The sequence below is a fragment of the Trachypithecus francoisi genome, unplaced genomic scaffold, assembly GCF_009764315.1.
Source record: "Trachypithecus francoisi isolate TF-2019V2 unplaced genomic scaffold, Tfra_2.0 Lachesis_group20, whole genome shotgun sequence".
Taxonomy (NCBI): domain Eukaryota; kingdom Metazoa; phylum Chordata; class Mammalia; order Primates; family Cercopithecidae; genus Trachypithecus; species Trachypithecus francoisi.
Genome location: NW_022681466.1, coordinates 7,203,845 through 7,216,996, shown reverse-complemented (window position 1 = coordinate 7,216,996; position 13,152 = coordinate 7,203,845). Strand labels below are relative to the sequence as shown.

Here is a 13,152-nt window from a genome sequence, read left to right as displayed (position 1 = left end):
AGCACATAGTCTGACTTTTTTTTTTTTTTTGAGACGGAGTCTCACTCTGTCGCCTAGGCTGGAGTGCAGTGGCTCAATCTCGGATTACTGCACGCTCCGCCTCCTGGGTTCACGCCATTCTCCTGCCTCAGCCTCCCGAGTAGCTGGGACTACAGGCGTCCGCCACCACGCCCGGCTAATTTTTTTGTATTTTTTAGTAGAGACGGGGTTTCACCGTGTTAGCCAGGATGGTCTCGATGTTTTGACCTCACGATCCACCCGCCTCGGCCTCCCAAAGTGCTGGGATTACAGGCGTGAGCCATCGCGCCCAGCCGACTTAATTATTTTTAAAGACTGCAGAGATTGCAGACGCCAAAATACATCTAACCATTGGGCAGATTTCATTATGACCATCCTTTTTTTTTTTTTTTTTTTTTTTGAGACGGAGTCTCGCTCTGCCGCCCAGGCTGGAGTGCAGTGGCCGGGTCTCAGCTCACTGCAAGCTCCGCCTCCTGGGTTTACGCCATTCTCCTGCCTCAGCCTCCCAAGCAGCTGGGACTACAGGCGCCCGCCATGTCGCCCGGCTAGTTTTTTGTATTTTTTAGTAGAGACGGGGTTTCACCATGTTAGCCAGGATGGTCTCGATCTCCTGACCTCGTGATCCGCCCGTCTCGGCCTCCCAAAGTGCTGGGATTACAGGCTTGAGACACCGCGCCCGGCCCATTATGACCATCCTTAATCCACTGTACTTGTCCTGCAAGGTCCAACCTGGTATTGCACCGGACCTCACAGAACGCTGCGGTTTCCTGATCTTTTCTAGTGAGGCAGCTTTGTTTCTTCACATAGGAGACCTCCCTGCTAAGCGAAGTCGAACAGGTGTATCTAGAGGTTGACCACCACGGTCAGGAATGCAGCTGTCTACTGAAAAGCAAACTCTAATTCCTTAAGGTTAACGAGTACCGGAACCACCAAGTGGGGAGTGCAGCCCCCTCTCTCCGCCTCACGGATTCAGCTCGGAGGTGCAGGGGTTTGGTGGGGGGCGATTAGGGAATGACAGCTGCCCCGTGGAGGACGCCCAGGGCTGGGTCACGAGCTGGCATGAGTCAGTCTTATTCTGTAAGTCCTAGTTATCAGGTTGCCAGTCTCGCGCCGTGCCCAGTCTCACTCAGCCTTCAGTCTTCCGGCCGGGACCCCGCTGGGCGCTCCGGAGGGATCGGCGCCACCGCGAGGCCGGCGAGGAGGCTGCAAAGGGCGCCCGGCCTGCCTGCGAAAGTGGTGGGAGCCAGGCGGGGCACACGGCCTCCCCTCCCCATGCGGGACTCTCCCCGCCCCCCGGGCTCAGGGCTTGGGGTGGTGAGATGGGTGGCGGGGTGATCCGACGCCGCCAGTCCACCGCGTCCCCAAGAGCCGGGGCCTCGGGCTCAGCTAAAAGCCCCGGAGTCACACAAGTGCCCCATACACGTCTGCTGAGTGAACGAAGGCTGCCCATCCACCAGGGGACTGCTCGGCCCTCCCACGCCATGTCCAGGTCGCATTCGGCCAGTGGGACTTCCCTTAAGGCTCGGCCGGGGTCCCCAGGCTCAGGCCCCTGACAGCAGCCGAATTGTTTATTTCCGTCCGGCTGAAGAGGCGGGGTGGGGATGGCACAAGCCGATTGGTTATGTAAATTGTGGAGCCAATTTCGGCCTATGAGCCAGGAGACTACAAGTTCCAGAATGCATCCTTCCTCCAGCATAGAGAGAGGCCGAGGCTGCGGGAGCGTTGCCTGCTGGGAATTGTAGTCTTCATCTTGTTTGTTACGCAGGCGGAACTGGGGGAGGGAGTAAACTATTACCACGTGACGTTCGGGTCAGGTGGTTGGGCCAGCCTCCGCGCTCGAGCTGTGACTGGCTGACTCTAATAAGAAGACGCCACTAGGGGCGGGGCGAAGAGGGGCGCAAGCTCACTGCGTTTTGAGTCTCGGGACCCCTGTTGGAGAGACTATGGCGCTCAACAAGAATCACTCGGAGGGCGGCGGAGTGATCGTCAACAACACGGAGAGGTGAAAACCTGCGGAAGGATCCTAGAGGACCAAAGTTCGGAAGTCGAGGGAGTGGGCGGCGGGCGGTAGGGAATAAGCCCCTGAAGGGGGAGCATTGATGGAGTAAGGTTGGGGGGGAACGGCTGGGGGCGGGGTTGGAGGAAGGTGAGTGGGCCGTGGGGGAGGGCCCGGGAGGTTGTGGTCAGCTGGGAGGTGGGAGTGCGACGTCTGCGTGGGGATCTGGCATGGGACGACCGGTGGGGCCTAGGGGTGATTCTTGAACCCCTTCCCAGAGTTTTGACTTCAGTAGCTGGGAGGAGCCCCAAACAAAAATAATTGTCACTTATTGGATGTCTACAACGTTACTACGTGTCAGGCTCTGCGCCTTTTCTACCTTATTTAATAAATTCTGTGTAGTACGATCTACTATTGTCCACATTTCACAGGTAGGGAAAGTGGGGGGCAGAAAGGTTAAGTAACTTGCCGAAGATTGCAACTCTGTAAGTAACAGAGATGGCAATTCCAGGAAAGGAGTCTTGACTCCAAAGTTAATAGGATTAACCACCAGCATACAGGCTTCCAGTATGTTCCAGAACTGTTAAGGTTCCACGTAAGAAATTGAGGTCCCAGAAGTGAAATTAAACAGATGACGTTTGTCAGATGTCTGACAGTTCCTGGCACTGTGTGGATCCGTAAAGTCATTCCCTTGCCTCTCTCTTGAATGCCTGTTGGTTTGAACCTCCTCCGAAGGCAGAGGTCTCCTAACTCAAGGTTCTTTCCACTCCACCCTCCCCACCCCTTGCTCATTGCATCCTGTCTCTCCTCCAGTCTCTGCCAAGAGAAGCCCTGAATGGCCTCTCTCTCCTTTTGTTCCTTGGGTATTGAAAATCAGACCAGCCAGCTCTGGATTGAACTATGCCGACCCTGAATTGCCTCTTGACGGCAGAAGGAGCTTAGGAGGCACCTGAGTCCCCAAAGGAAACATTGTGGAGTCAGAGCCCTGTACCTAGCTAAGGCCAGCATCCAGGTGCCCTGTAACTTGGGAATGTTATGATGAGTCAGAGGAAAATGCCTGGAGTGACCCAGCATGCTCACTTTTCCTCTATCTTACCTGCTCAGAGTCTGATGGGTAATTCCTTCTTTTCTCTGAGCGGTACTTCTCTTTTTTTTTTTTTTTTTCTTTTTGAGATGGAGGCTTGCTCTGTCACCCCGGCTGGAGTGCAATGGCACGATCTCAGTTCACTGCAACCTCCGCCTCCTGGGTTCAAGCAATTATCCTGCCTCAGCCTCCCCAGTAACTGGGATTACAGGCACTTGCCACTACACCCAGCTACTTTTTTGTATTTTTACTAGAGACAGGAGTTCACCAGGTTGGCCAGGCTGATCTCGAACTCCTGACCTCATGATCTGCCCTCCTTGGCCTCCGAAAGTATTGGGATTACAGGAATGAGTCACCGCGCCCGACCACTTCTCTTTTTTTAGACCAGTTGTTTCCCACTTACCTTTCCCCAGTCAGAGAAAGTTGTGATATATGGGGGGAGGCAGAAGACAAACAGAACCGTGTGAACCTTTTTATCATGTGATCAGAGACACCTCACACTGTCTTGTTGCATCTCTGTGAGTCAGTTCCCAGGCCTGGCCAGCTTTTCATGCCATTTGGCAACATCTCTGGGGACTGTTTTTCTTTCTGTCTCTGTGGAACTTTCTGAGACAAGAATGTATCTATCCTGCTGGGCCTTCTACCTGGCTTAGGGCTCAGTCCTGCTAAGTAAGGTGTGCCTTGTTTTAGAAAATGCTTCAGCCTCCTGTCTGAGTAAGTTGTGTCTGTAACAATTGAAGTATAAGTCCAGTGTTCAAAATTTGATAATTAGGCTGGGCATGGTGGCTCACGCCTGTAATCCTAGCACTTTGGGTGGCCGAGGTAGGTGGATCACTTGAGGTCAGGAGTTTGAAACCCGCCTGACCAACATGGTGAAACCCCGTCTCTACTAAATACAAAAAATCAGCCGGGCGTGGTGACGCATGCCTGTAACCCCAGCTACGTGGGAGGCTGAGGCAGGAGAATTGCTTGAACCCAGGAGATAGAGGTTGCAGTAAGCCGAGATCATGCCAGAGCACTCCAGCCTGGGCAACAAGAGTGAAACTCCGTCTCATAACAAAGAAAAAAAAAATTGGCCGGGTGCGGTGGCTCAAGCCTGTAATCCCAGCACTTTGGGAGGCCGAGGCGGGCGGATCACGAGGTCAGGAGATCGAGACCATCCTGGCTAACACTGTGAAACCCCGTCTCTACTAAAAAAGACAAAAAACTAGCCGGGCAAGGTGGCGGGCGCCTGTAGTCCCAGCTACTCGGAGGCTGAGGCAGGAGAATGGCGGTAAACCCGGGAGGCGGAGCTTGCAGTGAGCTGAGATCCGGCCACTGCACTCCAGCCCGGGCGACAGAGCGAGACTCCGTCTCAAAAAAAAAAAAAAAAGAAAAAAAAATTGATAGTGAAAATAGTGAACGTTACTTTTCAAGTCGTGAACTCCTTTCAGAACGATGGAAGCTGTGGACTCTCCTCTCAGAAAAATGCACATATGACGTACGTGATCATCTCAAGGGCTTCAGGGACTTTCCTGCAAACCCAGCTTAAGAACCCAGGTTTAGGCCGGGTGCGGTGGCTCAAGTCTGTAATCCCAGCACTTTGGGAGGCCGAGACGGGCGGATCACAAGGTCAGGAGATCGAGACCATCCTGGCTAACATGGTGAAACCCCGTCTCTACCAAAAAAAATACAAAAAACTAGCCGGGCGAGGTGGCGGGAACCTGTAGTCCCAGCTACTCGGGAGGCTGAGGCAGGAGAATGGCGTAAACCCGGGAGGCGGAGCTTGCAGTGAGCTGAGATCCGGCCACTGTACTCCAGCCTGGGCGACAGAGCGAGACTCCGTCTCAAAAAAAAAAAAAAAAAAGAACCCAGGTTAAAAGAACCCTGAAGGAGGTCCTATTGTGATCTGTACGGTCATCTCTTAGACATGTTTATATGTTAGGGTTGAAAAACAGCCGGGCACGGTGGCTCAAGCCTGTAATCCCAGCACTTTGGGAGGCCGAGACGGGCGGATCACGAGGTCAGGAGATCGAGACCATCCTGGCTAACATGGTGAAACCCCTTCTCTACTAAAAAATACAAAAAGCTAGCCGGGCGAAGTGGCAGGCGCCTGTAGTCCCAGCTACTCGGGAGGCTGAGGCAGGAGAATGGGGTAAACCTGGGAGGCGGAGCTTGCAGTGAGCTGAGATCCGGCCACTGCACTCCAGCCTGGGCGACAGAGTGAGACTCCGTCTCAAAAAAAAAGAAAAAAAAGAAAAACAGACCAGCAAAAACAGAACATCTGTCAAAAGGACTTAAAAGAGAATAGAAAAGTTGAGCCAGATCACCTCACCTACTTGAGGGACGGCAGCCTCTCTAGAGCCCTGTAACTCTGCTACCATGTTGATCATTTGGGGGCTGTATAAGCGGAGTTTGGGAAATTTTACAGAACCCCAACCTGCTCGTTTCTTCCATGGCTGCATTAATGGGGTTTGTTTTTCGTTTTTAGTTTTTTTGTAGAGATGGGGTCTTGCCACGTTACCCAGGCTGGTCTCAAACTCCTGGGCTCAAGCGATCCACCCGTCTCAGCCTCCCAAAGTGCTGGGATTACAGGTGTGGGCTACCGCTCCTAGCCCTATGAATGGCTTTATTAATTTATTTGTTTTTGAGACAGAGCTTCTCTCTCTTTTTTTTTTTTTTTTTTGAGATGGAGTTTCGCTCTTGTTGCCCAGGCTGGAGTGCAATGGCGCGATCTCGGCTCACCGCAACCTCCACCTCCCGGGTTCAAGTGATTCTCCTGCCTTGGCCTCCCTAGTAGCTGGGATTACAGATGCCCACCACCACGCCCAGCTAATTTTGTACTTTTTTAGTAGAGACAGGGTTTCTCCATGTTGGTCAGGCTGGTCTCGCACTCCCGACCTCAGGTGATCCGCCCGTCTCAGCCTCCCAAAGTGCTGGGATTACAGGCATAAGCCACTGTACCCACCTGGAGCTTCTCTCTTGTTACCCAGGCTGGAGTGCAATGGTGCCATCTTGGCTCCCTGCAACCTCCACCTCCTGGGTTCAAGCCATTCTCCCTCCTCAGCCTCCTGAGTAGCTGGGATTACGGGGGACCGCCGCGACTGATTTTTTGGTATTTTTTAGTCGAGATGGGGTTTCACCGTGTTGGCCAGGCTGTTCTCAAACTCTTGACCTTGTGATCCACCTGCCTCGGCCTCCCAAAGTGCTGGGATACAGGTGTGAGCCACCGTGCCCGGCCCTATGAATGGTTTGAATGCAGCACTGTTGAGGGATTGTGAGAGCTGATGTGCCGGGCAGCTGCTTGGGAGAAAGACCCAGTGTCTGCATGACATCGCATCTCCATACTGTCTCATCAAGGCTTTTCTTCTTTTCTCATCACAGCATCCTAATGTCCTATGATCATGTGGAACTCACATTCAATGACATGAAGAACGTGCCAGAAGCCTTCAAAGGGACCAAGAAAGGCACCGTCTACCTTACCCCTTACCGGGTGAGTTGCACAGCAGGACAGTTGGTTGAGAGGCTTGTTGCTGTTGGAGGTGACGTGAGTCTTAGTCTTAGGTCCGCCTCAGCCTCATGAGTCAAGTGGCCTCTGAACCCTGGTGAATGTTAGTGCCTCACTCTGCCTGTTTCTCCGTCACATGCTCCTGGATTCCAGAACCACCAGGCTCTTTGTGTAACTGACCTGACCACTGGGCAGTGAACCCGTGTAAATTCCAGAGCCGCTGCTGCAAAATCTCTATAGAGTTGGATGCAGCCGCTGGCATGACTTGGGCCTGGAGGCCAGAGACTATTATTATTAATATTTTGTTTTCTGTGAGAGTAGCCCATGATGCACTGTGCACATCCAGAGTGAGAAATCTGGTAAACAGGGCACAGTTGCATGGCACAGCCTCTGGACTGGGCAGAGAGCCCGGTACTACCCCGCAGAATGACAAATGCCAGGCTGCAGAATAGGCCTTGCCTGAGAGTTACCCACGTGGACTCTGAGAGGTTGAGAAATACAAACGGATGTTCTTGGAAAATTGCTGCTTGTGGCTACTCAAGGCTTAGACTCAAAGACAGGCTGGTGCAGTGGCTCACGCCTGTAATCCCAGCACTTTGGGAGGCCAAGGCAGACGGACCACTTGAGCTCAGGATTTCGAGACCAGCCTGGGTAACATGGGCGAAACCCCATCTTTACAAAAAATATAAAAATAAGCTGGGTGTTGGTGGCACATGCCTGTAGTCCCAGCTACCCAAGAGGCTGAGGTGGAGAATAACTGGAGCAGGGAGAGGTTGAGGCTGCAGTGAGCTGGGATCATGCCACTGCACTCCAGCCTGGGCAACAGAGTGAGACCCTGCCCCAAAAAAAGAAAAGCCGGGCACGGTGGCTCAAACCTGTAATCCCAGCACTTTGGGAGGCCGGGGCGGGCGGATCACGAGGTCAGGAGATCGAGACCATCCTGGCTAACATGGTGAAACCCTGTCTCTACTAAAAGTACAAAAAATTAGCCGGGCGTAGTGGTGGGCGCCTGTAGTCCCAGCTACTTGGGAGGCTGAGGCAGGAGAATGGCGTGAACCCTGGAGGCAGAGCTTGCAGTGAGCTGAGATGAGCCACTGCACTCCAGCCTGGACAACAGAACAAGACTCTGTCTCAAAAAAAAAAAAAAAACAAAAGACTTAGATCCAAAGACAGCTGGAAGAAGAGGAGCACATTTTCAAGTTTTAATCTCCATGACTTAGCAAAGACAGTGGAGCCTCAGAACCCCATCTCTGGAGGCTCAAGTTGGCATCTTCAGTCACAGATTAAAGTCATGGATTTAAAACCCTGGCCTGGCCAGTCCTGGTGGCTCACGCCTGTAATCCCAGCACTTTGGGAGGCCAAGGCTGGTGGATCACCTGAGGTCAGGAATTTGAGACCAGCCTGGCCAACATGGCAAAACCCTGTCTCTACTAAAAATACAAAAATTGGCCAGGCATGGTGGCACTTACCTGTAATCCCAGCTACTTGGGAGGCTGAGGCGAAAGAATCGCTTGAACCCGGGAGGCAGAGGCTGCAGTGAGCCAAGGTCGGTCCACTGTACTCCAGCCTAGGTTACAGAGTGAGACTCCGTCTCAAAAAAATAAAAAGGCCGGGTGCGGTGGCTCACACCTGTAATCCCAGCACTTTGGGAGGCCGAGGCAGGCAGATCATGAGATCAGGAGATCGAGACCATCCTGGTTAACACAGTGAAACCCCATCTCTACTAAAAATACAAAAAATTAGCCAGGCGAGGTGGCGGGCGCCTGTAGTCCCAGCTGCTCGGGAGGCTGAGGCAGGAGAATAGCGTGAACCCGGGAGGCGGAGCTTGCAGTGAGCCCAGATGGCGCCACTGCACTCCAGCCTGGGCGACAGAGCAAGACTCCGTCTCGAAAAATAAATAAATAAAATTAAAAGAAAAAAGAAAACCCAGGCGGTTCTCCAGGCACAGGCTCCAGGAGAGCTCTTGTTGCTGTTTATAGTCCGCCTCAATGGGAGCTAGCGACCACTGCACTATCCTGCTCGGTTCTGGAGAGCTCAGGCTGGAGGCCTCCCCTTTCAGGAACCCATCCCTGCCTTGCCTTTACTTGTCCTTCCCTTGCCTCTGCCTGTCCTTCCTCCTTCGTAGGCCCCTTCACTTAGGCACCACCGCCACCACCTCCCCACCACCGTGTCAGTGACAGAGCAGTCTTCCCTGCTCATAGATACTGTCTGTGACCAGTACGTTCTTCTCCCATGTACGTGAGCTTGGCCTCTCCAGGCTGCAGTGAGCCCTTTCCCTTTCCAAAGCTCTCTCCAGGAGTGTCTGGCGCAGCGAGAGCCGTGGGGCCCTGGCATTGGGAGCAGACTCGTCACTCCCGGGAAGCAGGGCAGCGTGGGCTGTGCTTTCGGTGCTGATGACCTCACCCTCTCTCCCTGCAGGTCATCTTTCTGTCCAAGGGCAAGGATACCATGCAGTCCTTTATGATGCCATTTTATCTCATGAAAGACTGTGAGATCAAGCAGCCTGTATTTGGTGCAAACTACATCAAGGGAACAGTGAAGGCAGAAGCGGGAGGTAGGTGATGGGAACTCAGGGACACGGATGGGGCTTCCAGAGAGGTGCCCTGGGAGCCTCTGACTGCTGCCCTGGGGGTGTCCCCCTCAGACCCTTATCACCCTAGCCATGACCCCTTCCCAGCTGTGGGCTGCCAGCTGGTGGGGTTTGATTGCCAAGAGCTGGGGAAAATGCTGGCATTAAAGACGGCAGCTCAGATCAGCTTTTCAGAGCGTGAAGTGTGCAGAAGCTTGCAGACTTGAGTCAAGATGCTTAGTGCGACTTGGCGAGTGCATACAAATTTTAGACTCAGGAAGGAGCTGCATCAGTTCTTGAGAGGGGCCTTTTCGTGAGAGCCAGGAAGAGGCAACTGCCTCTGCGAAGCCAGAGTCACCCTGCTTTGGGGCTGGCTTTTTGGCAGGCCCCAGAGACCTCTGCATTGAACTTGCCTTCCCCTTGACACCCAGCCAGGCCCGCCCTTGCTCTTGCACTCTTGGTCCCTCTTTGGGCAGAAGCCAAGCTAGAGTGGCTGGAGTCTGTCCTTGGACCCCTTTAGGACGAGAGGTCTGCTCTGAATTTCAAGGTCTTCTGTTGCGAAGTGGGCTTGTTCCTGTACAGCTGCCGAGTGCTTGACTGGGGGTGGAAAGAAACCTTGATGTTAGCTCTAAAACCAAACCAAGGTGGCCTTGGCACCTGTGTACATATTGGGCCAGCGGTGGGAGGCCAGGCTTGTTCCAGGAAGGAGAGGCCGTCGTTGCAAAGAGGGAAGCGAGTATAGCAGGGCCTGGCCGGGCTGCAGTGCCGGCTCCTATGCAGGCAGCAGGCTGGAAACCATGGTACCGGGAAGTCCCCATCACAGTGCAGGCCCAGCTTCCCGCAAGCCCTCCCGGGCGTTGGATGAAGCCCTGGAGAGGAAAACAGCCATCTCCTTGGGCATCAGTTTTCTTTTTCTCTGGTGTTTATTCGCTGTCCTTCCCCTCTCAGGTGGCTGGGAAGGCTCTGCTTCCTACAAGTTGACTTTCACGGCAGGGGGCGCCATTGAGTTTGGACAGCGGATGCTCCAAGTGGCATCTCAAGGTATCCAGGCTCCGAAGATTAGGGGCTGAGGACACACTGAACATGTAGGGGTTTGGTTTGAGTTTGCTTCCTTTTTGTTTTGCTTTTTTAAACACTCAAGAGGTAAGTGTCTGGGCACTAGGCTGACCAGGCTTAGGAGTTGGGAAGGAAAGCTGTCATTGGTGTGAGCTCTGTCCTGTACGTCAGAGGCTGTGTCTCCCTGCCTAGAGCAGGTGGGTCACGTTTTGACAAAGCTGTTTGGACTCAAGGACACTTTACTATGGCCTCATAAAACAAACACTAAACCAACCATTAAACTGCGGTTTTGCAGCCATTGAAAATGACCAAGGGATGGGCCCAGCAGACATCCTCCGCCAGCTCACTCCTACCCCTGCCCTGAGCCTCCCTCCCGGCCTCTGTCCACCCTCCACCCTTGTCCTTGACCTCCCTTGCCTTCCCTTGGCTCTGACCTCTCCTGTCCTCTCTCATCACCCCATCCCTGACCAAGGCAGCCCCAAGTGTGGGTGGAGAGTGGAATGGGGTGGACAGAGCATGTCTGCTGGGCACACTCCTGGGACCCAGTAGCTCCCCTCTGCAGGCAGCGGGACCGCCTTCTCCCCGCCCCAAGGCAGGCCACACTCATTTCTCTTTCCCCTTGTACTTGTAGCCTCCAGAGGTGAAGCCCCCAATGGAGCCTATGGCTACTCTTACATGCCCAGCGGGGCCTATGTCTATCCCCCGCCAGTCGCCAATGGAGTGTACCCCTGCCCTCCTGGCTACCCCTATCCACCGCCCCCGCCTGGTGAGTGTGCCCTTTGCTGCCCACCCTCCCCTCATGAGCCCACCTATCCAGGCTCCCCCCAGGCCAGGGAGACTTCATTCCTTGAGCTGCTTCAGGACTAACAAAGGATCTGGAGAGGCCCCCCTCGGAGGGGCCCGCAGCCGGGTGCTCACTGGGTCCCTGTTGCTCTCTTGCCAAGCAGAGTTCTATCCAGGACCCCCTATGATGGATGGGGCCATGGGATACGTGCAGCCCCCACCACCGCCCTATCCTGGGCCCATGGAACCTCCGGTCAGCGGTCCCGATGTCCCCTCCACTCCTGCAGGTGAGGGCTCTTGGGTGCTGGCAGCCCTTCGGGACCAGCCCTCTCCTCCCCAAGGTTGCACAGAGAGCCTCAGAATTGCCAGAGACTGCTGAGAGCCGCAGATGATGGATGACCCCTGGACTGCCCCAGGGGCCCAGCAGGGCCGTGGCCTGGTGGTGCAGAGCTAGATTCTGGCCCCACCCCCATCCCTTAGCCACCCACATGGCCTGGGCAGGGAAGGTCACCCTGTGTGCCTCGGTCCTCTCATCTGCACTCAGTTGGTCGGTCACAGTGGCACCTGGGGGGTTGGCTCAAGGATTAGATGAGGTGAGACATGCGATGGGCCTGGAAAGGACCGTGTCAGCACGTGGCCCATGCTCACGAAGCCTCACCTGCCACTGTTATTGGTGGAACTGGACCCCCAGCACCAGCTGCCCCGAGCCGTGGGGACCCAGGGTCTCTGGGCTGAGCTCAGGGGGATGAGAACTTGTCACTGACACTAGGTGTGTTTGCTCTCACAGCCGAAGCCAAGGCCGCAGAAGCAGCCGCCAGCGCCTACTACAACCCAGGCAATCCTCACAACGTCTACATGCCCACGGTGAGAGCGTGGCAGTGCCAGTGCAGCCCCGCAGCCACAGACGCTGGGAGCCGCAGGGGGAAGACTGCGCCATGTTTTAAACCTTCTAATGCGAGTTTTCCCTTTCTCCCTTCTTTAGAGCCAGCCGCCACCACCTCCCTACTACCCACCGGAAGATAAGAAGACCCAGTAGGCCCTCCTGCCTCCCTGCCTCCCACCCTTATCTCTGTACCCTACCCCTCCCATCGGGACTGCCCTGGGGCTGGGGGAGGGGAGGGGGCGCCTTGTTCTCCCTCCAGGTCTGATCATAAACAATTACCAGAAACTAGCATTGTGGGACATGAGGGCCCCCGGCCTCAGGAGAGGTGCCGCCCAGCTTCCCATGCCAGCCCAGAGCCCACAACGCTGCCCAGTGTGCCTCACGCACCGTCTGGGGCTCTCCTGGGAGCACGGGGCATCCCCTGTTCCTGTTTCACTCTCAGCTTCTCCCCTCAAAGGGACTCTCTGGCCACCTCCTCCACCGCAGTCCAGCTCCCTCAGTCTGGCAGCCGCTGCTACGCTCAGCCTCATGAGCCACTTCAGACCAGCCAGGTGTCTTCCCCGGCCCTGCCAGGCCCTGCTCACATTCCCTCCGCTGGTCTATGCTGGTCTCAGAAGGCCACCGTGTCCGCATTCCACTCAGCCAGGGTCCAGCTGCAGCCCCGCCACCCGTCCTTCCCTTCCTTGTCCTGGGTCATGCTGTTGCCAACCCGTGTGACTTTTGAAGCTGTAAAATGAGCTTCCAGGGCTTGGGTGGCGTCCGGGCAGGGCCGCCGAGGCTGGGAGGAAGCGCTTTTGCCTTTTGCTGGTGTTTCTGGAATTTGCTTTCCCTCACTTCTCACTTCCCTCTAGAAGGAGCTTCCCGACTGGAACCAGAGAATGCATGTCTGTCCCCTTTTGGGCTGCTGGGTGGGGCTGGAAACAAGGGCCCCTGACCCTTCGTGCCGGCCGGGACCTGCCACTAGCCCCCCAGCCTGCTTCTTCCCCTTAAGCTTCGTGCCCCTGGATGCGCTAACATTCGCTCTTGTTTGTTCCTGGACTGGCCATGAAGTGAGGAGAAGGTTATCTAAAGAGAATTCCCTATTTATTTGACAAAAAAATCCAGTTAATATATTAATGTGAAATAAACCCTGTTTGCACCTTGATTTGTTTGCTGAAAATGTGAAATAGTAAAAATGAAATAACTGGACCCTTTCTGGCTCTGCATGTGGTGACCCAGGCGGTCTCTTCCGGAAGGAGAGCCGTCTGGCTGCTGAGGGCCCTGGAGGTTCCCGGGA

At 54.8% G+C, this 13,152-nt stretch overlaps 1 protein-coding gene across 1 annotated transcript; it reads left to right on the top strand.

Annotated features, from left to right (window-relative positions):
* The first annotated feature begins 756 nt into the window (after positions 1 to 756).
* WBP2 (WW domain binding protein 2) lies at positions 757 to 13,064 on the top strand. The gene is made up of 8 exons (XM_033182226.1): positions 757 to 2,020; positions 6,462 to 6,570; positions 9,004 to 9,139; positions 10,103 to 10,195; positions 10,842 to 10,976; positions 11,158 to 11,280; positions 11,781 to 11,857; positions 11,976 to 13,064. Exons 1-8 carry the CDS (start codon positions 1,962 to 1,964, stop codon positions 12,027 to 12,029), a joined length of 786 nt encoding a protein of 261 aa, XP_033038117.1. The 5' UTR covers positions 757 to 1,961; the 3' UTR covers positions 12,030 to 13,064.
* The last annotated feature ends 88 nt before the right edge of the window (positions 13,065 to 13,152 follow it).

Excerpts from the sequence above, each read along its gene's own strand:
- WBP2 (XM_033182226.1), top strand. The coding sequence starts at position 1,962 with ATGGCGCTCAACAAGAATCACTCGGAGGGCGGCGGAGTGATCGTCAAC. Across the intron at positions 6,571-9,003 it reads TCTACCTTACCCCTTACCGG|GTCATCTTTCTGTCCAAGGG; the intron begins GTGAGTTGCACA and ends CTCTCCCTGCAG. Across the intron at positions 10,977-11,157 it reads CTATCCACCGCCCCCGCCTG|AGTTCTATCCAGGACCCCCT; the intron begins GTGAGTGTGCCC and ends CTTGCCAAGCAG.